At 38.0% G+C, this 25,476-nt stretch overlaps 2 protein-coding genes and 1 pseudogene across 8 annotated transcripts; all 3 read left to right on the top strand.

Annotated features, from left to right (window-relative positions):
- Positions 1-1,052: 1,052 nt before the first annotated feature.
- On the top strand, positions 1,053-8,624 carry LOC137728933 (G-type lectin S-receptor-like serine/threonine-protein kinase CES101). 2 transcript variants are annotated; one of them, XM_088678190.1, is made up of 8 exons: positions 1,053-2,337; positions 2,441-2,551; positions 2,627-2,829; positions 2,919-3,129; positions 3,244-3,481; positions 3,596-3,746; positions 3,838-4,075; positions 8,442-8,624. In XM_088678190.1, exons 1-8 carry the CDS (start codon positions 1,125-1,127, stop codon positions 8,513-8,515), a joined length of 2,439 nt encoding a protein of 812 aa, XP_088534316.1. In that variant the 5' UTR covers positions 1,053-1,124; the 3' UTR covers positions 8,516-8,624. The 2 variants fall into 2 exon arrangements, with proteins under 2 accessions (XP_088534316.1, XP_068323845.2); XM_068467744.2 differs by lacking the exon at positions 8,442-8,624 and having other exon boundaries at positions 1,054-2,337; positions 3,241-3,481; positions 3,838-4,363.
- A 4,225-nt stretch (positions 8,625-12,849) lies between these two features.
- LOC137728936 (G-type lectin S-receptor-like serine/threonine-protein kinase At1g67520) lies at positions 12,850-16,476 on the top strand. Of its 5 annotated transcripts, XM_088678675.1 has the most exons (8): positions 12,850-12,921; positions 13,250-14,488; positions 14,635-14,745; positions 14,821-15,023; positions 15,114-15,324; positions 15,430-15,667; positions 15,782-15,932; positions 16,024-16,476. In XM_088678675.1, exons 2-8 carry the CDS (start codon positions 13,303-13,305, stop codon positions 16,330-16,332), a joined length of 2,409 nt encoding a protein of 802 aa, XP_088534801.1. In that variant the 5' UTR covers positions 12,850-12,921; positions 13,250-13,302; the 3' UTR covers positions 16,333-16,476. The 5 variants fall into 5 exon arrangements, with proteins under 5 accessions (XP_088534801.1, XP_088534802.1, XP_068323847.2 ...); XM_088678676.1 differs by lacking the exon at positions 12,850-12,921 and having other exon boundaries at positions 13,176-14,488; positions 15,427-15,667; positions 15,782-15,869; XM_068467746.2 differs by lacking the exon at positions 12,850-12,921 and having other exon boundaries at positions 13,178-14,488; positions 15,427-15,667.
- An 842-nt stretch (positions 16,477-17,318) lies between these two features.
- Positions 17,319-20,788, top strand: LOC137730245 (pentatricopeptide repeat-containing protein At3g20730-like; annotated as a pseudogene). Its single transcript, XR_015951942.1, has 3 exons — positions 17,319-18,134; positions 18,583-20,315; positions 20,435-20,788. The product of XR_015951942.1 is annotated as a pentatricopeptide repeat-containing protein At3g20730-like (transcript).
- The last annotated feature ends 4,688 nt before the right edge of the window (positions 20,789-25,476 follow it).

The following is a 25,476-nucleotide window of genomic DNA, read 5'->3' on the forward strand; positions in this document are numbered from 1 at the left end:
ATGTTTTTCATAGCATTTTCATACAATTCATAGCACTTGGCGACATATATAGGAAACGTCTATTACATTTATGACATACATCGTTATACGATCAAATATCACTTTGAAAACACTAACTAAACCAAAAACTTTTTCTTTTATTACAAATCACCAATGTCATATCATCATTCAAACAATTACAACCATACGATATCTCAAATTTTTATACAAAGAGAATTGAACTAAACGAATATAACCATATACTCAAATATTCATATCAGCCCTTTTAACCATTGCAGCAGCTCCATTTTCATCTCGCGTAATAATATAAATAAAAAGTCATTCAATGATGAAAATACCTCAAATAGACCACACATAATTAACATAAACAGACATGTTTCGCTCAACGAAAGTTGAATTAAAAGGGAAACAACCAGAGCGAAACTCCAAGAGTTATTTACAACAAGAAGCAGAGATTGGAAATAGACATGCCACTAAGGTCACTCAACAAAAAAAATACCAACTACGTAAAATCCTAATACATTATGACTTGTAACCAGAGATTGAAAATAGATACGCCAACATATGTATGATTTTAGAACGAGAACCAAGTTTTGGTGATTACATACCTCTGAAAACATGTTATTCGAATCTAGTTCGATCATCCAGTTAGAAAGACATAGCAAATCGGAGAGCAAAGAATCGAGTTTCTCTTGCACAACAGTGCCTCTGCAAAAGAATGGAGTTTCTGCACAGTACAAACGCAACAGTTTATTTCCTTTAAAGTTGATGCAGTCTTGTTTACTAACCAATTTAATTCACATAAGCAAGACAATACATATAGCTAAAATTAGCTTGTTTGTCAAACAACATATGTAGGTGCGTGAAACATGCGTAGCTCCAATCTTAAGAAACCTTACCCAAAGTTGTGTGCGTGTATGTTTCAATGGTACAAGGGGTCCTTCTGTCTTGTTCTACATCTATTTTGTTGATTGGTTATCTTTTTAAAAGTTTTGTCGGCCACTTGAACTTTAAAGTTTAAATCACTTCAGACCTAATAATTTGCTTTAGATTTAGGGCTTATCACTCAGTTACAACCAACAAAGAACAAAGGTTAGGCAGATAATATTTTTCTATACTCATTCATGGCTAGCTGCAGAACTTGCTTGCTCATATTTTCAAGCTTAGTGGTGTGGACTTATTATTATACTGCTGCAAGTGCACAGGACACACCCAAACCAGGTGACACACTCACACCAGGTGACACACTCAAACCAGGTGAGTCTCTCAACTCCACAACTTATATGTGTTCTGCAATGGGGACCTTCTGCTTAGGTTTCGTTGTATATGACGAATCGAATTCCAGCCAGTTGTGCATATGGGGACGTGATGCTAATAACCAAGGATGGATTGCTAGCCGAGACAAACCTGTTTTATACCCAACAGGAGTTCTTACCTTGGACAAGGACAAAACATTGAAAATTATGGACCAAGGCAGGACACGGTTGGAGCTTTACTCTGCCAGTATAGAAACTGCAAACACTAACACTAGTACTGTGGTGGCTACTCTACTGGATTCTGGCAATTTTATCCTACAAGAAGTGAACTCTCTGGATGGATCGAAAAATAGGGTTTTGTGGCAAAGTTTTGATCATCCAACAGACACTCTTTATCCAGGCATGGTATTAGGGGTTAACCATAGAAACGGGCATATTTTGTCACTTACTTCATGGTCAAGTGAGTACAATCCAAAGCCGGGGCCTTTCACCCTTGAATGGGACTACAAAATGCGAGAATTGCATATTAAGCACCGTGGGGTGGTTTACTGGACTAGTGGAGCCCCTACAAGTAAGAGATATAAGCTGCTGATGAAGAGGTATAATTTTAGCATTGTTTCGAACGAAAATGAAGACTACTTCACTTACCACTCTCTAAACCAGACTTCTACATCAGAATGGCTGTTAACCTCAACTGGACTACTATACGATTTTGATGGAGTTGATATTGCAAGAACAGATAACTGTTATGGCTATAACACAGATGGAGGGTGCCAGAGATGGGCGGAGAAGCCAACTTGCAGACATGTTGGTGACATATTCGAGCTAAAAAGTGGTTTCTTTAGAAAAACCACCTCAAATTCAACCTTCCCGATTGACTCTAATACAAATCTAAGTATTAGTGATTGTAAAGATTCTTGTTGGAAAAATTGCGAGTGCCTTGGATTCAACTTTCTAAATGCAGATGATCAGTCTGGATGTCAATATTATACCGGAATAAACTGGGAGTTCATACAAGACTTCACTGGTGATAGTACACAAAATTTCTATATGTTGAAAACAAAGTCACCTAGCAGTAATGGTAAATTTCTATATGTTTCTATATCATACCTTCCTCACACACACACAAACACACACTAGTATATATGAAATTAAATGGAAGTACATTTACTAAATCAATGCAGATACAAAAAAGCGGATATTTATTGGCACTGGTATCACAGTTGCTACTCTACTACTAATGGTCCCCTGCATCGCCTGGTATGTACTACGGAGAAGAAAATTTGCACTTTCAGGTACACAAAGTTGTTCACGTCAATGAAATTTTTTGTCATGAATGTAAAATTCATTTTGTACCTTAATTTACATAGGTGAGAAAGAGACAAATATCATTGAGGAAGAATTGCTAGACTTCATGAAATCTGATCGACCTACTGATGCCAATGCACGTCAAAATGATGGAAATATGAGACATGATTTAAGTGTCTTTAGTTATGCATCTGTAATGGCTGCCACATGTAATTTCTCACAAGAAAACAAGCTAGGACAAGGGGGATTTGGTCCGGTTTATAAGGTAAGGTTTTAAATCATAGAGTGTTATTTCGTCCACTGATGCAAAAACTTAAAGCTGATCAGTTGAGTTATTGTGCATCATTAATTCAGGGAAAATTGGTGACGGGACAAGAAGTAGCTGTTAAGAGGCTTTCAAAGAGTTCAGGGCAAGGAACGCTGGAGTTTAAGAATGAATTGATACTCATATATGAACTCCAACATAAAAACCTTGTCAAACTTTTTGGATTTTGCATTCATGGTGAAGAGAGGATGCTTATATACGAGTATATGCCAAACAAAAGTTTGGACTACTTTTTATTCGGTTGGTAACACTCGCTTTAATCCTACTGCTTGATTTATTTTTGTTTCGGATTTGTGTGATATGTCAAAAATACACAGATAATTATCAATCTACTAATTCTTCTATATACAGCAGATTCCACAAGAGTCACGCTACTTGATTGGAAGAAGCGTTTCAGTATAATTGAAGGAATTGCTCAAGGATTGCTTTACTTGCACAAGTACTCAAGAGTGACAGTAATTCATAGAGATTTAAAAGCAAGTAACATACTACTTGATGAAAATATGAACCCCAAAATATCTGATTTTGGTATGGCAAGGATTTTCAAGCATAATGAACTAGAAGCAAACACTAATAGGGTTGTTGGAACATAGTAAGTAAACAATAAATTGGTCTTTCATCTCTTTCAGTTTGCTATATTATATAACATGGATTATTTATGCATGCAGAAGTACTAAAACAAGTGTCTTTTCCTATTTGGTAACAGTGGTTACATGTCTCCTGAGTACGCCATGGAGGGCCTCTTTTCCATAAAATCTGATGTTTATAGTTTTGGAGTGTTAATGCTTGAAATTGTAAGCGGCAGGAGAAACAATAGCTTCTACAATGCTGATCGCCTGCTTAATATAGTAGGATATGTATGTCATTCCAATCTTAATTGTGACGAAAATTTTTTGTTCGTGGTTTTAGGTGTGTGATTCTAATTAAATACAATTCTGCATGTTTCAGGCATGGGAATTATGGAAGGAAGGCACAGTTCTAGAATTAATGGATCCAGCATTAGGTGATTCATGTATTAAAGATCAATTGTTAAGATGCGTTCATGTTGGTCTACTATGCGTGGAAGAAAATGCAGCTGATCGGCCTACCATGTCAGATGTCGTATCTATGTTGACAAATCAAAGCACACCGTTGCCATTGCCAGCAAAGGCAGCATTTTTTACAGGAAGAAATGTGGTTGAAGATGGTTCGAGGGAAAAAAAATCAAATTTTTTTTCATCAAATGAGATATCCAATTCCACAGCTGTGCCGCGATGAATTTACATCCTACTATGTTTACGGTTTGCCTGAATTTTTGCTTGCTTTTATATGTATGATGGAAGTACTCTAGTTGGAAAATTACTTTTTCCTCACAAACTAATGTACCTGTGGAAATATCAACTATAATAGCTGTTGGCATTATGTGCTCTCAATTCTCTGCTGTAAAACGTTCAGTTATATATAAGAACAAATGGATGAAACAAGACGAATGATACTTTCATGTGTTAGAATCTACCTGATCAAGTTATGCAGCAGCGGTAGCAGTTCCAGTTCATATAATTACTGTTGATGTGCCTCTGAGGAAACAGCTTAGTGAGTTAGCCACCTTCTTCCTCAGGCACAATGTCTTCAATCAAAACGTATTTTCCAGATCATGTAGTACGCCTATGGAAGCAAGTATACTGAGGAACACCAGGCGTGTTAGTACTATACCTTCATCTTCCTACTATATCCTAGTCGGACATGCCATTTGGCTGAAAGACAGGAGGGTTTTCTCTTTCTCCCTACTAATATTATGACTCTTACTTCTAGGTCTCTCCTTCCTCCTATGGTTTGTCTCTTGCTAAAACGGTTTGTCTCTTGCTAAAACTTCTGTTTCGTTTCCACTTATTATGTTCGATTTTTTTATTTTATTTTATTTATTTTTTGAGAAACCTCGATGGTATTTTATTGATAACGAGAAAATAAGTTACACCTAGTTGGAAGGACATAAACTTTACCTCTCATAAAACAAAGACAACAAAAAAGAATATACGAAAAAGAAGGGGGACATAATCCTTTCCCTTCCCTTCTAGAAAAAATAAAATGATACAAAGAAAAGGGGGGAAAGGATCCTCGCCGGATCATTTTCCTAAGGATCCCGTGATCTCACCCGTTCATTGTATATCGTGCGGTTAGTTTTCCTTAAGTACTATTCATATTTAATTTTAAATTTTGAAATGATTTATGACCGCATGATGTACGATGAACGGGTGAGATCACGGGATCTCTAGGAAAAGGATAGAAAAGGGGAGGACATGAAACCTAACTCCTCTAAAATCAAACCTAAAGGTCTAAAACTGCAAAACAAGTCGAACAACACCATAAAGTTAGGGAAAAAAAAAAAGCAAGTGAAACAAACTTGGAAGCCGAGATGCACATTAATTTGTGAAGCGGTAGTCAGGCAAGCCAACATAGTCTGAAAACAAAGCAGCACAAGCCGCTGGCAGAGGAAAATCATGTCATATTAAAGATGGAGAAAATAAGCCCAAATTAGCAAAATTGTCCGCAACAAGATTTCCTTTGCAATACATGTGAGATGCATAGAAAGTCATTTTCCGAATGTGATCTAAATAAATAGACCATTGCATACGAAGATGCTAAGGAGGATCAAAATCAGACAGTTGAAGAGCAGAAATAACACTAAAACTGTCACTTTCCAACCAAAGACAATATCAACCCCGCTGATATGCAAACTCTACACTAATAATAATTGCTGATAATTCTTATAAAAAAAATAAAAATAAAAAATTGCCATGACCAATCCATTCACAGAAACCTCCAAGAAAATGCTGATAATTGCCGATAATTCTGATATTCGATTCAACCACTTATCTTCTTGTAAAAAATGTTGGCCTTGTTGGTACAGGTAATGGCATGCTTTCAATTGGCAACATAGATATGACATCGGACGTGGTGGGCCGATCAGCTGCATCTTCTTCCATGCATAGCAGACCAACATTCATGCATCTTATGAACTGATCTGAAGTACATGAATTGTCTAGCATTGGATCAATTAATTTTAGCCATGCACCTTCTTTCCATAACCCCCATGCCTGAAATAAGTTTATATTCATTCAGGATATCAGATCCTCTAAGTCTCACTTCAAAGAGGAAACATTTTAATCATACAAAGATTTTATTTGACATACGTATCCTACTATATTGAGCACGCAGTCAAAATTGTAGAATCTATTATTTTTCCGTCCAGATATAATCTCAAGCATTAAACTCCAAAGCTACAGATGTTAGATTTTGTAGACCTGTTTCTCCCATGGTATACTCAGGAGACATGTAGTCGCTGCAAATATAGAAGAAGGCACAATTTAATTTATACATACATAAATGCATGATAGTGACCAAAAGTGAATGATGAGATAAGAATGCACTTCTTATTCTATGTCCCATCTGTCCTATTTGTGCTTCCTTCGAGTTCATTATGCATGAAAATTCTTACCATACCAAAGTCAGAAATTTTGGGGTTCATATTTTCGTCAGTAGTATGTTACTAGCTTTAAGATCTCTATGAATAACCCTTCAATCTTGAATATTTGCGTAAAGCAATACCTGAGCATTTCCGGCAATTATATTGAAATGCTTCTTCCAATCTAGTATACTGCTTCTCTCTGAATCTGAACAATACATAGAGAGAGTAAGATACTACATTTTTCAATATCAGATTATAGTGATAGCATCAATTCCCAAGCAAATAAAACGCAGTCTGGACTTCTGTTTGGCATACTAGCTTCTTCTCTACACCATGAATGCAAAGCCCCAAAAGTTGAACAAGGTTCGTGTGTTGAAGTTCAGATATGGGTTTCATTTCATTCTAAAACTCCAATGTTCCTTGCACCAAACATTTTTGCCATCCACCACTTTGTTAGTGAATTGTTGTAGGTGAATTGTTGGTGACCTTGTAATCCACCACTTTGCTAGTGATTTGTTGTAAGTGAATTATTGGTGGTTTTGTCATCAACCGCTTGTTTCTTCTTCTCCTTTCTATGTGTGGGCATCCATATTATTACGACAATTGGAGAAATTTTTCATTGTAACCAGGTGTTTTTATATAAATGGTGAGAAATTTTATTTTTTAAATTATTCACTTTTTAACACACATATCCCACCAATTATATAGTGACACGTGGTGTATCATCCCGTGTTGCGATCACAATGGAAAATCTCTCTGACAATTGAGGATTTTTTTTTTCTTTTCCCCCAATGGTTTCATTTTGTCAAACATATTTTTCTATTGATCTTGGTAGCCGCGCACACCTAGTTTTCTCTTATTTTTTCTATCCTTTTCTTTTCCACTTATTTACTTTACCAAGAAATGAATGAAAATTCTCGTTTTCTTTTCCACTTATTTACTTTACCAAGAAATAAATGAAAATTCTCGTCAACGTTATCCTTTTTTGAGCTAAGAAACTTGATCTTTCTACATTAAAAAACAGAGAAAGAGAGAGCTAGGATGCTCTAGAAGGAACGGATAAAAACTGGAGGAAGAAGGAAACAAGAACAGAAAAGAGAAAAAAGGGGGAGAGACGGGTCACCTGTACAGAGCCCTATATTGACAAACAACTCGTGCGTTAATCCTCTGCCCTAACTCCCCTTTTCTTATGCTCCATTTGAGTTGAGAGAAAATCCGGGAAAATTGAACACCATGTTTGAATTTGGTTGCTACTGGTGAATATATTCCTGATGATCAGATTTGTGTATCTTTTTCTACTTTTAAGGTTAAACTAATATAAACTGCAGAGTTGTTTTTGAATCAGCTAACTCACGCTGCATGGCAACAAATTAGGACCACAGCGTTTCCTTTTTCTTAATGTGTAGGAATTGGAATTGGCAATTTGTGTTGAAATATGTAAGTTGTTTCACCCTTCGAGTTTCGAAGGCAGGACTTGATGGAATTCAAAACGGCAACGGCTAGCTTTTAGTTTAATTTGTAACGGCTACTTTCGTTTTTCTTTTTTTCTTTTTCTTTTTTTTTGCTCGCAACGGCTACTCTCTGATAAGCCTAACAGGTAAAGGCTTAGTCTTGTGGGGTACGTGTAAGGCTTAGATAAGAACAGATAAAAGGCTAGGATTGCATAATGCAACTGTAGCCTTGACTACCCTTGTACTTCTGCATATATGCAGAGAAGAATGTTGGAGAATGATGATGAATGAAATGCAGTAGAGAGCAGCAACGTTTCGCTTACTGAAATTCCTGACTGAAAATCCATTTTCCCTTATTTTGTTTTTCATCACAAATCACCACAAACATCATAATCAAAACTCTAACAATTTGTTTGTTGCAGGCATGGGAATTATGGAAGGAAGGCACAGTTCTAGAATTAATGGATCCAACATTAGGCGAATCATGTGTCAAAGATCAATTGTTAAGATGCGCTCATGTTGCTCTGCTATGCGTGGACGAAAATGTAGCTGATCGGCCTACCATGTCAGATGTCGTATCTATGTTGACAAGTCAAAGCATACCATTGCCATTACCTGGACAGCCAGCATTTTTACAGGAAGAAATGTGGTTGAAGCTGGTCTGAGTGGAAAAAAATTAGAAATTTTTTCCACAAATGAGTTGTCCAATTCCACTGATGTCCCGCAATGAATTAACATACTATTATGTTTACGGTTTTGAAAGGAATCAGAAATTGAACCTTTGGCGAGATTCTTCCCCAACCCATTCAATAGTCTACTTCAGTTGCCTGAATTTTTACTTGCTTTGATATGTATGGTGGAACTTGTATAGTTGGAAAATTACTTTTTCCAGACAAACTAATGTACCTGTGGTAAGATCAATTGAAAATAAAAACATATCAGATAATTACAGTTGATGTGCCTCTGAGGAAACAGCGTAGTGAGTTAGCCACCTTCTTCCTCGGGCCCAAGGTCTTAAATCAAAATTTATTTTCCAGATCAAGTATCTTTACGCCTATGGAAGCGAGTATATTGAGGAACACCAGACATGTTAGTACTATACCTTCATCTTCCTACTATGTCAAAATCGGACAAGCCATTTCTTCATAAAACTTCTGATTTGTTTCCACATATTGTATTCGATTCAACCTCTTTTCTTCCTGTAAAAAATGCTGGCCTTGTTGGTACAGGTAACGGCGTGCTTTCATTTGTCAACATACATATGACATCGGACATGGTGAGCTGATCAGCTGCATCTTCTTTCATGCATAGCAGACCAACATTGATGCATCTTATCAACTGATCTTCGTACAGGAATCGCCTAGCATTGGATCCATTAATTTTAGCCGTGCACCTTCTTTCCATAACCCCAAGCCTGAAATAACCTTATATTCATTTAGGATATCAGACTCTCTAAGTCTCACCTCAAAGAGGAAACATTTTAATCATAGAAAGATTTTATTTGACATACCTATCTTACTATATTGAGCACGCCATCATTGTAGAAGCTATTATTTTTCCCTCCAGATAATCTCAAGCGTTAATACTCCAAAGCTATAACATCAGATTTTGTAGAAAAGTTTTCCCCCCATTACATACTCAGGAGACAGGTAACCATTAAGGCACGATTTAGCTTATACATACATAAATGCATGATTAGTAACCAAAAGTGAATGATGTGATAAGAATGCACTTCTTATTTATAACTTATTATGTCCCAACAATCCTATTCATGATGCGTGAAAATCCTTGCCATACCAAAGTGAGAAATTTTGGGGGTTTTATTTATCAAGTAGTATGTTACTAGCTTTGAAACCTTACCTTATAAACAGGTCCAAACGCCAAAAGTCGAACATGGTTCGTATGTTGAAGTTTAGATATGAGTATCAATTCATTCTTAAACTCCAACGTTCCTTGCACCGAACATCTTTGTTGTCCACCACTTTGTTAGTGATTTGTTTTAAACCAATTGGTGGAGTTTTGTCATTTACTGTTGGATTTATGGCTCATGTAATAGGCTTTTGTATTTTGTGAGCCCAACAGCCCAAATTGATTTGGCCTCAATTGTCCATGTGAAAGGGTGGGTAGGGTTGCTGATGCCTGATGGTTTAATTGGCAGCAGCCTTATATAAGGCTTGATGCCTTTTGTTCTAAATGGAGAGCAGCCAACAGCTCTATTGGAAGAAAACATTGAGAGCGATTCCCCTATGTTGGTAATCACTCATTCAAAGGTACTGATGTTACTTTTGTGGTTTTTGGGACAGAAGGAGTTTAGTATGTATTTTCATCATCTCCATTTGTTTTTGGTTTGAGTGAGAGCTTCGGAGTGTATGCGGGAGAGTTTAAAACCTTATTTGTAATCTTCATTTTGATTATTAGTGAAATATTATGGTCGTCTCCAAATTAGACTTGGGAGATTATATTCACACACCCCAAATTACTTCTCCCATACCTTTTTAATATTTTAATATTTTTCTATCAAGTGTTAGTGGTGTGTAGAAAATATTAAAAAATTAAAAAGGTGTGGGAGAAGTAATTTAGGGTGTGTGAATATACTTTCTCATTAGACTTAGGCTTACGCTGAGATAGTATAAACCCTTGTGTCACTTTAGGTTGTTTGTCTTGTCGTATATTTCTGTATTAGTTTGTTGGTTTCATAGTTGACGCTTCAACACAACATCCTCCACCACTTTGTTAATGCTTTGATATAAGTGAAGTATTGGTGGTTTTGTCATCCACCACTTGTTTCTTCTTCACCTTTCAATATGTGGGCATCCATATTATTAGAATAATTGAGTCTGTTTTTACTTTTCCCTAATAATTTAATTTTGTAAAAAATATTTTTCTATTCCTATCAGTAGTCGTTTTCCCTTTTTTCATTTCCACTTATTTACTTTATCAAGAAAATAATGAAAATTCTCATCAATAATATCCTTTTTTGAGCAAAGTCTACATGAGACGGCCTTATGACTCTCTATAAAAGGGGGAAAAACTGGAGGACGAAAGAAAGAAAGAAAAAAAGGGGGAGAGAGAATAGAGGGGAGGACAACCAAAAGAGAAAAAGGGGCAAGAGAGACGGGTCACTTGCACAGGGACAAGGATTGTCTGCCCTTCCACTTCTTATTTTGTGTGGTCACGGTTAAGCCACGTTAACATTTTATATTATTATTCATTTTTGTCTTATTATTTCTATAACAAAACAATATAAAATATTAACGTGACTTAACTGTGACCACACAAAACAGGAGGGCATGGGAAGTGGGAGGGCAGACAATCATTGTCCCTTGCACAGAGCCCCTTATCAGCAGAAAGGGGAGAAAAATGATAAAGTTACGGAGAACAAATTTTTAAATTAAATTTGTAAGTTGAGAAATCAAAATTTTAAATTAAATTTGTAAGTTGAAAAATGTGAACCAATATAAAAAAAGCACGTTAATCAACATTTAAATTAATAATCTAATCGTCAATATTCATATCATTTAGTTTACAAATTTTAGTGAACAATGCATGATCATATTTCTTACCATCTCCAACCAAGGGATCAAAGGGCCATAGGCCAAATATAGCCATGTGACAAAAAATCATCTCCAACCGAAGGCCAAAGGACTATAGTATGGAATGATGAAAAATATATGAGAAATGATGTAGGAAAAAATTAGAAATTAAAAATAACAAAAAAAGTGGGCTGGGACAAAAAAAAATCCAAAACCCTAAAGCCTAAAGCCTAAAGTGGGCTGAGCAAATGGAAAAGAACAAAAAAAAAAAAGTTGGGCTAGCCAGCGGGCTGGTTGGCTGGCTAAAGATGGCTAGCCGGTTGATCATTTGGTCTTTCTTTTGTCTTATGAGACCCATGAGCTCTTTGGCCTAGCTCTCGATTGAAGATGATTTTTAGGCTATTTTTGAACCTCTGAACTCTTCGGTTGGAAATGGTCTAAGGAGTCTAATTAGTCGTAACAGAAGTCCAATAGAGTCGCATCAAAACTGACATGCACAAATTTGATATAACCAACTCCCCTAGCAGCCTCACACTTTGAACAATGATGTATTGGGGATCTATTCAAGTGTTTTGGCTTTTATGTGTAAATGAGTTTTGGAATTTGAGAGTCCATTCACATTAGTTTTCAGGTATATTTGAAATTTTTTTTATAAAATGTGACATTTACATAATTGAGTGTTAAGTTTTGGTTATTAATGATAAATAGTCTTAGATTGCTCCTTCCCAACATCACCAAACCAAACCGGAGTCACGTCGAAGAAGACCCATGGATTCCGACATCACCGCCCATGGCTGCGATTATAGCTCGGAAATTTCTCCAGGAACTCTGCGCCAGACAGCTCGGACAGTTAATTTATCATTAATAGCCTCCATTAATAGCCTCCATTTGGAATCCGAGAAAATCCGGGAAATTTGAACCCCATGTTTGAATTTGGGTGTTACTGGTGAATATTCCCAATTATCAGATTTTGTGCATCTTTTTCCAAACAAAACACTCTGATACGTATTGAAGAGTCATTGCTGAACCAGCTCAGCTTGGAATGGGATGATTAAAAACGTACAAGACACACTATAGCATAGCATTGAACGCTATTAATGTAAAAACTCAAGTACAGCTGCTGTTGAAAATCAAACAAAACAGTTGCACATTCGAAAGATAAAAGCCTTGGTAGTTGAAAAAAGGAAATGATTGGGCAGACAACTATTTCATATACGTGCATGAAACATGTGTCGCTCCAATCTTATGAAACATTTTCCAAAGTTGTGTGCATTTATGTTTCAATGGTACGAGAGATTTTTCAATGTGACCAGAACACGGGATGGTACATTACGTGTTACTATACAAATGATATGATATGTGTGTTAAAAAATTAATAACTTAAAAATTACAATTTTCCACTATTTGTATAAAAACATATAATATACCATTTGTATTCCAGTTATAAAGAAAAAATGTCTCCAACGGTACAAATGGGCCTTCCGTCTTGTTGTACATCTATTTGTTGATTGGTTATCTTTTTAAAAGTTTTGTCGGCCACATGAACTATAAAGTTTAAATCACTTCACACATAAAAATTTGCTTTAGATTTCCAATTGAGAGGGTGCCATGTAGAGCAGAGAGTTGAGAGAGAGAGAGAGAGAGGAGAGAGGAGAGAGGAGAGAGTGAGACGCGAGCGTGGAACACGACGGATAAAAAGGAGGAAGGAAATGAAGAAAGGAGACGGGTCATAAATGACCCCGTTCCAGCGTGTGATCAGTTTGGGCTCATTTGTTGCGAACCCGTCAAGATCAAATCCAAGGGCTTAAAACCGTCTGCATATTTGGTCGGCATAGTACAATTTGCCATTTAGGGTGTTGAATGGTTATCATTTTAAAAGTTTTGTCCTCCAAGTGAACTTTTAAGTTCAAATCACTTCACGTAAAATTCAGTTGCAACCAACAAAGAAGAAAGGTTAGGCAGATATAATTTTATGTAGTCATTCATGGCTAGCTGCAGAACTTGCTTGCTCATATTTTCAAGCTTAGTGGTGTGGACTTATTATTATACTGCTGCAAGTGCAAGGGACACACTCAAACCAGGTGACACACTCAAACCAGGTGAGTCTCTCAACTCCACAACTGTTTTATGTTCTGCAAGGGGGACCTTCTGCTTGCGTTTCAATACATATGGCAAATCCAATTACAGCCAGTTGAGCATAGAGCGGAATGGCGGTGATAACATAGGATGGATTGCCAGCCGAGACACACCTATTTTATACCCTTCGGGAATTCTTACCTTCGACGAGAACAAAACGTTGAAAATTGTGGACAAAAGCGGGACGCGGTTGGTGCTTTACTCTGCCGGTATAGAAACAGCAAATACAAACACTAGTACTGTGGTGGCTACTCTACTGGATTCTGGCAATTTTGTCGTACAAGAAGTGAACTCTATCCATGGATCGAAAAATCGGGTTTTGTGGCAAAGTTTTGATCATCCAACAGATACCCTTTATCCAGGCATGAAATTAGGGGTTAACTACAGAAACGGGCACATTTTGTCACTTACTTCATGGTCAAGTGACTCCAACCCAAAGCCGGGGCCTTTCACCCTTGAATGGGAGTACAAAATGCAAGAATTGCAGATTAAGCGACGCGGAGTGGTTTACTGGACTAGTGGAGCCTCTACAAGTAAGAGATTTAAGCAGCTGATGAGTAGGTATAATATTAGTATTGTTTCGAATGGAACTGAAGCCTCCTTCACTTACCACCCTCTAAACCAGACTTCAACAGAATGGGTGCTATCCTTAGCTGGACGACTAGACGACGCTGGAGAATTTGTGATTGCAAGAACAGAAAACTGTTATGGCTATAACACAGATGGAGGATGCCAGAGATGGGCAGAGAAGCCAACTTGCAGACATGCTGGTGACATATTCGAGCTAAAACGTGGTTACTTTAAACCAACCAGCTCAAATGATACCTACCCGATTGATCCTAATACAAATCTAAGTCTTAGCGATTGTAAAGATTCTTGTTGGAAAAATTGCGAGTGCCTTGGATTCAATGTTCTAGATGAAGATGATCAGTCTGGATGTCAATATTACACCAGAAAACTTTCGCAGTTCCTTGAAGACTCCACTGGTGATACCACTTTCAATATGTTAAAAACAAAGTCACCTCGCCGTAATGGTAAATTTACTTCATTAATCTTTTCCAGTAAGAACTTGTCCACTAGTTTATATATCATAACAATGCATCCCTTCCTCACACGCACACACAGACACATACTAGTATTTATGCAATAAAATGGAAAGCATATTTACTAATGAATGCAGATACAAGAAAGCGGATATTTATTGGCACTGGTATCACAGCTGCTACTCTACTACTAGTTGTCCCATGCATAGCTTGCTATGTGCTACGAAGAAGAAAATTTGCACTTTCAGGTACACAAAGTTATTCACGTCAATGAAAGTTTTTGTCATGAATGTAAAATATATTTTGTACCTTAATTTACATAGGCGAGAATGAGACAAGGATCATTGAGGATGAATTGCTTGACTTAATGAAATCTGATCGACCTACTGATGCTACTGCACGTCAAAATGGTGGAAATATGAGACATGATTTAAGTGTCTTTAGTTATGCATCTGTAATGGCTGCCACATGTAATTTCTCACCAGAAAACAAGCTCGGACAGGGGGGATTTGGTCCGGTTTATAAGGTAAGGTTTTAAATCATAGAATGTTATTTCATCTATTGATGCTAAAAACAAATTGCTGATCAGGTGAGATATTGTGCATCACTAATTCAGGGAAAATTGGTGACGGGACAAGAAGTAGCCGTTAAGAGGCTTTCAAAATGTTCAGGGCAAGGAACATTGGAGTTTAAGAATGAATTGATACTCACATATGAACTCCAACATAAAAACCTTGTCAAACTTTTTGGATTTTGCATTCATGGCGAAGAAAGGATGCTCATATACGAGTATATGCCAAACAAAAGTTTGGACTACTTTTTATTCGGTTGGTAACACTCACTTTAATCCTACTGCTTGATTTATTTTTGTTTCAGATATGTGTGATATGTCAAAAATTATCAGTCTACTAATTCTTCTATATACTGAGCAGATTCAACAAGAGTCACGCTACTTGATTGGAAGAAGCGTTTTAGTATAATTGAAGGAATTGCACAAGGATTGCTTTACTTGCACAAGTACTCAAGAGTGACAGTAATTCATAGAGATTTAAAAGCAAGTAACATACTACTTGACGAAAATATGAACCCTAAAATATCTGATTTTGGTATGGCAAGGATTTTCAAGCATAATGAACTGGAAGCAAATACTAATAGGGTTGTCGGAACATAGTAAGTAAACAATAAATTGGTCTTTCATCTCTTTCAGTTTGCTATATTACATAACATGGATTATTTATGTATGCAGAAGTACTAAAACAAGTGTCTTTTTCTATTTGGTAACAGTGGTTACATGTCTCCCGAGTACGCCATGAAGGGCCTCTTTTCCATAAAATCTGATGTGTATAGTTTTGGAGTGTTAATGCTTGAAATTGTAAGCGGCAGGAGAAACAATAGCTTCTACAATGCTGATTGCGTGCTTAATATAGTTGGATATGTATGTCATTCCAATCTTAATTGTGACGACAAGTTTTTCTTCATAGTTTTAGGTGCGTGATTCTAATTAAATACAATCCTGCATGTTTCAGGCATGGGAATTGTGGAAGGAAGGCACAGTTCTTGAATTAATGGATCCAACATTAGGTGATTCATGTATCAAAGATCAATTGTTAAGATGCGTTCATGTTGGTCTGCTATGCGTGGAAGAAAATGCAGCTAATCGTCCTACCATGTCAGATGTCTTATCTATGTTGACAAATCAAAGCACACCGTTGCCATTACCTGAAAAGCCTGCATTTTTTACAGGAAGAAATGTGGCTGAAGCTGGTGTGAGTGGAAAAAAACCAGAAATTTTTTCCACAGCTGAGATATCCAATTCCACTGATGTACCGCGATGAATTTCATTACTATTATGTTTACGGTTTGCTTGAATTTTAACTTGCTTTTATATGGTGGAACTAATAAGTTGGAAAATTACTTTTTCCAGACAAACTAATGTACCTATGGAAAGTCCAAATATAATAGCTGTTGGCTTTGTGTGCTGTCTGTTCTCTGCTGTATAATGTTCAGTTATATATAATAACACAGATTAAGCAAGACGAGCAATACTTTCATATGTTTAATCTACCTGATCAAGGAACGCAGCAGTGGTAGCTGTTCAGGCGAAGATTTCTCTAAAGAATGATCCTCGGACCTCAGCACAGCTTTTTAAGGGATTGACACTTTGGATGTGTAGTCGGACTCTTGCTTGTTGATGTGCTGCAAGAAGATGACAGAGTTAGTTCTGAAAGGTGCCTTTGTGAGGCCTTAGGTGTAGGCTTTGAGACTTGCAATCAAAACAAACCAAGTACTAGGCGTGCAACTGCTATCTCAATATAGCAGATGTAGAACAAGAGTGTTTTAAGTCGATTACTTGCGCCCAAGTTACTCAGACTTCTTGTTATCAAAGGATTATTGTGGATGAGTTAAGTCTACATTAAGTTATTTTTCTTGCCTTGTAAATAAGGACATTTAGTTCAGAATCTTGTATGTTCGAATGAAGGGAGTCCAGAGCCCCTTAAGTCATTTGTTTGGTCCTAGATTGCTTTTAATGAAGGCATATTCATTAGACTAACCAGATCCAGATACAAATAAGACTCTTAAAGTAGGAAAGCAGGTGGATATGACTGGAATACATACTGAAGAATGTATTAAGTAATAGATCTACAAATTTAGAGAACAAACAAGAGTATCGGGCAAGATTTCACCTTGTCTGTTAAGGTTGAATCTCTTGCAATCACTTCTTTTTGAATTAACAGAGGTTTATATGCTAAAAAGTGATGAATAGTAAATAAGTTTACACAAGAGAATCGATACTACGCTGCTAAGGGAGATAACAGATCTTTAAACTGGGTAAGAAATAGCTTGTCACTAAAAATGAGTGATATTTCCGTTAGAAGTGGCGGCAAAAATTTTGTTCATATTTCCGTACAGAAACGATAAACGAACTTTCAAATAATGACGCGCCTCATTCCATAGTACTCCACAAACTCGCACATTATGCAAGCCGTGTGCAAAAGAGGCCAATTTCAAGAAGCTTTGAGACTCCTCTCCAAACCAACCCAATCGAACTCTTATTACTCTCTGTACATGAATATCTTGCAGATCTGCATCGACGAACGAGCAGAAAGGCCCGGTCTTTTGGTTCACGTAATTACAGATGGGTTTGGTTCAAATTTGAATTTAGATACGAAGCTGGTAAACTTTTATACGTAATTCGACCGCATGGTTAGTGCCCGCAATGTGTTTGTTAAAATGCGTGACAGAAATGTGTCTTGCACCGCTATGATTTCTGGGTATCTTAAAGGTGGGTGTTATGAGGATGGTTTGATGGTGTTTCTGGGTATGCGTCAGGCGGGTTTTAGGGCTAACCAGTTTGGGTATGGGAGTGCGTTGAGGGCGTGTACAGGGTTGAGATGTTTTGAAGTTGGGAAGCAGATATAAGAGTGTATTGCGAAAGGTAGGTTTGCTGAGAACTTGTTTGTGCAGAGTGCGTTGGTTGATTTTCATTCTAATTGTGGGAAGATAGAGGATGCGCTATGTTTGTTTGAGGAAATGTCGGTGAGGGACTTGGTTTCGTGGAATGCTTTGATTGGCGGCTATGCTGTTCAGGGTTTTGCTGATGACTCTTTGCTTATGTTTCATTCGATGATGAAGGAAGGTGAATGTTTAAAATGGCTAAAATTCTAGTGTTTTAAAAAAAATTCCCGTATTCTTTTCTTTTCGTGTGTTTCTGATTCCTTGAGTAATGTTTACTTGCCACATTGCCGCATTCGCCTTGTGTATATCAATGGCATTGCCCTTTCTTTCTGCAGCATGACCACTGATACATTCAATATAAGAGAAATTATGGTCCAATATTATTTACACCAGTTTTGTGTATGTGTGTGTGTGCACGAGCGTGTTATTCCTTTTTTGATGTACTAACTCGCATGAAAATAGTCAAAAATTGGTTTCCCGCTGGAGGTTCCTGCTTGAGAAGCATGGTTACAGTAAAGTCTCAATAATCTTGTTATCATGCCTTGAGATTTTTATACCATTCATATGAACACCTTTACTTGTCCTCTTATTACTTATGTCTAATTATTGTCTGTGACCATTTAACTTAGGCATGATCCCTGATTGCTTCAGCTTGGGGAGTGTGTTGAGAGCTTTAGCCGGAGGTAGTGGTCTTATGAAGGTGAGTCAAATACATAATACATGAATTCATCACACAACTGGGTTTTGGCTCACACAAATCTTTAAGTGGATCCCTAATTAATGCATATGCAAAATGTGGAAGGGTAGAGAGAGCTCATAAGATATACAGGAGCATGATAAAAAAGGATGTTATCTCTTGCATGGCACTGATAAATGGATATGCACGAGAAGGTAACTACAGCAGTGATGTGCTAGACCTCCTTAAAGAAATAACTCTTATGTGCGTGGCACTGGACGGTGTCATATTATGCTCCATGCTTAATGTATGTGCGAATGTTGCTTCATTGATCTTGGGAAGACAAATCCATGCCCTTACTTTTAAACACCAACCTTGTCATGATGTGGCCATGGGAAATACTCTTGTTGATATGTATGCAAAATGCGGAGAAATTGAAGATGCTAACCATGCTTTTGACGAGATGGAGGAAAAGAATGTTATTTCATGGTCATCGATAATTTCTGGATATGGAAGGAATGGCTTGGGACATAAGGCGATTGCTTTATATAAAATGATGGAATATGAGGGATTGCAACCTAATGATATCACATTCTTGTCTCTTCTCTTTGCTTGTAGCCATGCTGGACTGACAGTTGAAGGATGGGAATGCTTCAATACTATGCTTAGAAAATACAACATCTTGCCTCGATCTGAGCATTTTACTTGCATGGTAGACCTTTATGCATGTGCAGGTTTGTTAGACGAAGCTTACAAGCTTATGTGTAGTATGAACATAAAGCCTAATTCAGCAGTTTGGGGAGCCATTCTTGGGGCGTGTAGTGTCCATGGTAATAGCTCACTTGGAAAAGTGGCAGCAATGCATCTTAGTTATATGCATCCAAGGAATTCAGTTAACTATGTTGTTCTAGGAAGCCTATATGCTGCATCTGGTGCATGGGACAATGCTTTGGAAACTCGAAATTTGATAGAGAGGAGAAGTCTGAAGAAAGAACCGGCGCAGAGCCTTTTAGTATCCACATCAAGTAAAACTGTGCTTTTGCATGCAACTTAAGACGGTAAAACTAAGTAAGTTTGTTGTTCATTCTTTTAGAGGAGCAATGCAGATCTTTTTGTTTATGCTCCAAGAGTAGATGAAAGTTTCTTATTCATCTCGTTCTACTTCATGATATCATTGTTGTCGAATGATGCAGACCTGTTTCACATATTGCTTCTCAACACTCGGGTATTTACCTTCGTAAAAATTTCTGCACTTTTATATTTGGGTCTTTCTTCTTGGCTTTGTGTTCAAAATCAACATATTACTATACTAGGGCCTCACCTCACCAACATCTATGAAGATTGAGATTTAAAACATGTTAATATATTCATTAATTCTTTAAGCGTCATTTTAATTTTGGAAAATATTTGACAGGCACGGAAGAGTCGTTGGATTCAATTAAATTCATGAAACAATATTAAGAAAAATCAAGGTTCCGGTCAATGAGGTCAGAGTAGAGATAGACAGATAGGATGGCTTCCATAGGTTGATGTCCTTTGACAAGTCCATGCTTTCAGGTGGAACTAGGCTTTTTCAGAATGCTCTGCCCAGAAAATTCATCTTGTGGTATGCCATGAAGTAGTAGGAGGAATTGCTTGTTATAGACTCATTATAATCTGTGGCGTCGTGTTATCCATAGCCTCCTGGTAAACAATCCCCGTCTTTAACTTTTGCATATTGTGTGTCTGTTGTCTTCCACACTGAATCTGCAGGAGTTGATGCATTTGTAGAACTGCAGAACTTACGAGTAAGAGTTTTGTTGCAGGGAAAGAGTTACCTGGATTAAGAGATAGGAAGAGATAAGTTTACTGCTGTAAAACCATTCCAACCGCAAGAACATTGTCTCAGAAACATGCTGGAGAACAACGTCCAAGGCTGGATGACGTTTTTTTTTCTTTTCCGTTCACATTTTGTGAAGTAATCGTCACACAATGAATACTTATGCTCTAAACCAATATTGTACGTTCCTAGGTTTTCGGAAACTGGATAGATCTGAGAGGTCTGTCATGTTTTTTATTTTGCTGAGTTAAAGGACCTAAATGTACGTCCATAAGGTTTAATCATATGAAACTGCACCTGAGCAGGAAGGTGCACAAGAGAGTTCGGCACTCGGTACAAATATATGATGCTTTCTTAATTTTTTTTGCTCACATTTTTCGCAATTAAATCTTTTATTGTATGAAGTAGTTCGGCTATGAGAAATAAGGGGATCTGGATTTGAATATCTAGCCTAGTCCTGGATGCATGTGGAATTGACAAGGCACCGGTTGGGAGTCTCTCACGAATCCACGCAAACATGAGCAATTGTTCTTAGCATTTTTCTTATGAAAAAGCTGAGTTGATATCATTTCATGCAAAAGAAATACAACCCGGCCAAACATGACTAGATTGTCATCCTGATTAAAGTACACAGTCAAAATAAATCTCTTTTGTTAACGTGATGAGTGACGTATACACAAGAGATATATTTCATGAAAAATGAGGGATTCTTGCATGCGAACAATTGCATAAGGCATCTGACATGAAACATATGACTGACAATAGGTTTGTGATACTATCATTGTGTTCTAATTACATATATGTTTTGTTATGTTTCACTTTTTTATGAGATGATCGGACGACTGACGTGGTACAACAGTTTTCAAAACCCAATTATATGTGCACGTGCCTTGCATACTGAATTGTCATAGTTTGAATAGTTGAATATCTATATTGCTTTTGCCATTCCATTTAATAGAACTTTTACGGGAAATTAATTTTCTTCTATTACTTGTTTAGAAATATATATACATCAGTACTATTATAGTTTTACAAGGAAACAAATAACATATACACAAACCTACTTAATAAAGGACTCCTATTATTTACATTCCCTATTTTTCCTAATATTGACTCACGCTAACACTCCCCCTCAAGTTGGTGCATAGATATCACACATGCCCAACTTGACAAGTGAGTCATCAAACCTTCGACTACATACTGCATGAGTTAGAACGTCTGCAAGTTGCTCCTCTGACTTCACAAAAGGTATTGACACAATCTTCCTTTCAAGCTTCTCTTTAATAAAATGTCGATCAACTTCCACATGTTTTGTCCTATCATGCTGTACCGGATTATCAGCTATATCTCTTGCTGACTTATTATCACAGTATAGTCTCATGGTTTCCTTTGGCTTGAACCCAAGCCCCTCAAGAAGCTTTCGAAGCCAGAGAATCTCACAAATGCCGTGAGCCATCCCTCGATACTCGGCCTCAGCCGAGGATCTTGATACTACCTTCTGTTTCTTACTTCTCCATGTAACCAAATTTCCTCCTACAAACGTAAAGTATCCCGAAGTAGACCGTCTGTCACCTACACTTCCTGCCCAATCAGCATCCGTGAACCCCTCAATTCTCAAATGTCCATACTTCCGATATAGAACTCCTTTCCCAGGTGCAGACTTTAAATATGCTAAGATACGCATAACAGCAGCCATATGATCTAGACTTGGTGAATGCATAAATTGACTTACTACACTTACTGCATAGGCAATATCAGGCCGTGTATGAGCCAAATAAATTAGTCTCCCTACAAGTCTCTGATATCTCCCCTTATCAACTGATTTCTGATTCGGATCCACACATAGATGATGTTTTTCAACAATAGGTGTATCTACTGGCTTGCATCCCAGCATACCAGTTTCTTTTAGCAAATCCAAAACATACTTACGTTGTGACAAGAAAATACCTTTCGAAGATCGAGCAACTTCAACTCCAAGAAAATATTTCAAATCCCCCAGGTTCTTCATTTCAAACTCAGCCGCAAGATTCTTCTGTAATCTTGAAATCTCATCACAATCATCTCCAGTAATAATCATGTCATCTACATAGATGATTAAAGCTGTCACTTTTTTCTGTCTCCGTTTAACGAACAATGTATGATCAGAATGACTCTGATAATACCCAATCTTTTTCATAACTTGAGTAAACCTATCAAACCATGCACGAGGCGATTGCTTCAGCCCATAAAGAGACTTACGCAACCGGCATACTTCGGTACTTCTACCAGCACTGTACCCAGGAGGAAAATCCATATATACTTCTTCCTCCAAGTTCCCATGGAGAAAAGCGTTTTTCACATCAAACTGTTTTAATGGCCAGTCCATATTAGCAGCTAAAGAAATCAGAACACGTACCGTATTCATCTTGGCAACCGGAGAGAACGTCTCTTGATAATCTACACTATATGTTTGGGTGTATCCTTTAGCTACCAACCTTGCTTTGTACCTGTCTATTAATCCATCGGCTTTGTATTTGACGGTAAACACCCACCGACATCCAACTGTTTTTTTTTCCCTCCGGCAAGGACGTCACCTCCCAGGTATTATTCTTCTGTAACGCCAACATTTCTTCATCCATTGCATTTGCCCACTTTGGATCCTTTAGAGCCTCATCCACACGAGTTGGTACTCGAATAGCCTCTATATTGTCTATCAAGGTCTTACGCTCTGGTGCAAGACCATTGCATGAGACATAGTTGGCTATCGGATACTTTACTTTGCCTTCCGGAGAAAACCTGTCAGGTGGCACACCCCGATTTTGTTTCGGTGGCAGCTTATATGTATTTACATCAGTACTTGCATTAGTTACATAATCATCCACAATACTTACCTCAGGTTTATTCAGAGAAGAATCATTGGGCATCACCGTGGAGCTAGAGAGAGAGGGGGTTACACAAGTAGGATCGACAATGAACTGTCCTGACTGCGGATCACTCTCGGCATCTTTTGCTTCTGACTGCATGCTGCTCTCGGCAGCAACTTCTGGCACGGCATGTATGATCACTGCCGCATTAGGCACGGCATCAGCATGCACGGCCTCAACATCAACCACAGCATCAGCATGCACGGCCTCAACATCAACCACAGTATTTTCTCCCAAGTCCAACCATTCCAGATCACCACTAGAGCTCTCCCCCTGGTGATCTGAAGATGAAGATACGGGGGCATAAAAAAACTCCGATTCAGAAAAGGTCACATCCATAGTAACATACATATGTCGAGTCTCAGGGTGATAACATTTATATCCTTTTTGGTGAGATGAGAAACCAACAAACACACATCGAAGGGCACACGGATCCAACTTAGAGCGATGAATTTTCGGAATATGCACATAAGCCACACAACCAAATACCCGGGGCTTGAGAGTATGAGTAGACATCACCTGAACATGTTGAGTGAGAACTTGAAGAGGAGTTCGAAAGTCAATCACCCGAGAGGGCATACGATTAATCACGTAGACCGCATAAGTAACTGCTTCAGGCCAAAAAATCTTAGGAACAGACGCGCCCAGAAGTAGAGCACGTGCCGTTTCTAAGATATGGCGATTTTTCCGTTCAGCCACTCCATTTTGCTGTGGAGTATAGGGACAAGTTGTTTCATGGAGAATGCCTTGATCACAAAGAAACTCCGACAACTCACAATTAAGATACTCACCACCATTATCAGAACGAAGAACTTTAATTACAGATAAGTATTGTGTCCGAATCATTTGAGAAAAGGTTCGGAATACCATACCAACATCACTCTTATTTTTCACCACATATAACCACGTCATACGAGTGCAATCATCAACAAACGTAACAAACCACTTAATCCCAGAAGAAGTAACAACAGGAGATGGTCCCCAAACATCAGAGTGCACAAGTTCAAACGGTAAAGCTCTTTTATTCATACTAGGAGGAAACGAAGCCCGATGGCTTTTAGCAAGAATACATACTTCACAATGTAAGTCTGATTCATTTATTCCACTAAATAGACTAGGTAACATATGCCGTAAATACCCAAAAGATGCATGCCCTAACCGACGATGCAACAACCACACTTCTTGTAAATTACTAGACCGGGACGCTCGAACCGCATTAGCTCTGCCAGAAACGACGTCGTCCACATAGTACAACCCCTCTCTCTTAGTGCCACGCCCAATTATCTCCTTGGTCTGAATATCCTGAAGGAGACAAAATGATGGATACATTAGAACAACACAATCCAATTGTTCAGTAACCTGTGGTATGGATAACAGATGATGGGATAAAGAAGGAACAAGCAAGCAATGATGTAGGGGAAGTGTAGGGGTAAGATGCACAGTGCCGGCACCACACACGGGTGCCAACGTACCATTGGCAGTTGATATATTTTTCCTGTAAGATGTGGTCATGTATTGAAACATATTTTTATCATATGTCATATGATCCGTTGCACCAGAATCTAAAATCCAACCTGTAGTTGCCATTTAATAATACGCAGAATGACAATCACAAGTACACGGCAATCACAGCACCCTACCAATTACGGAACCACAAGTTGCAAGAACAAACAAGCAGCAGCCACTCACGGCAATTACCCACGGCAAAACAGATAGCAAGCAGATTGCAACAGTAGAGCAATATTCCCACGAGGCACAATACGAAATATAATACACGACACACTTGCTGCAATAAGTACAGCATCAAAGACACAATACGCTGCAACAAAAAACACACAGCACGCAATACACAGTAGCACGCAGCAAGTAATTGACTTTGCTGCAAGGATGCAGCGGGAAAAATTTGCTGTGTGTTTCCCTTTACAAAAGCAACAGCACGACACACGAAGTCTTGGCAGCAACACACACACACGACAGCAGCAAGGTATTGTGCTGCACAGCAGTATACAGCAGCAAACTGCACACACACAGTCTGCACACACAGCAGCAGCACACACCCACACGGCAACCTATTTTCTGCAAACTGCACAGCAGTATACAGCAGCAAACTGCACACACACAGTCT

This window comes from Pyrus communis, chromosome 10, assembly GCF_041283825.1.
Source record: "Pyrus communis isolate YQ-2024b chromosome 10, ASM4128382v1, whole genome shotgun sequence".
Classification (NCBI taxonomy): domain Eukaryota; kingdom Viridiplantae; phylum Streptophyta; class Magnoliopsida; order Rosales; family Rosaceae; genus Pyrus; species Pyrus communis.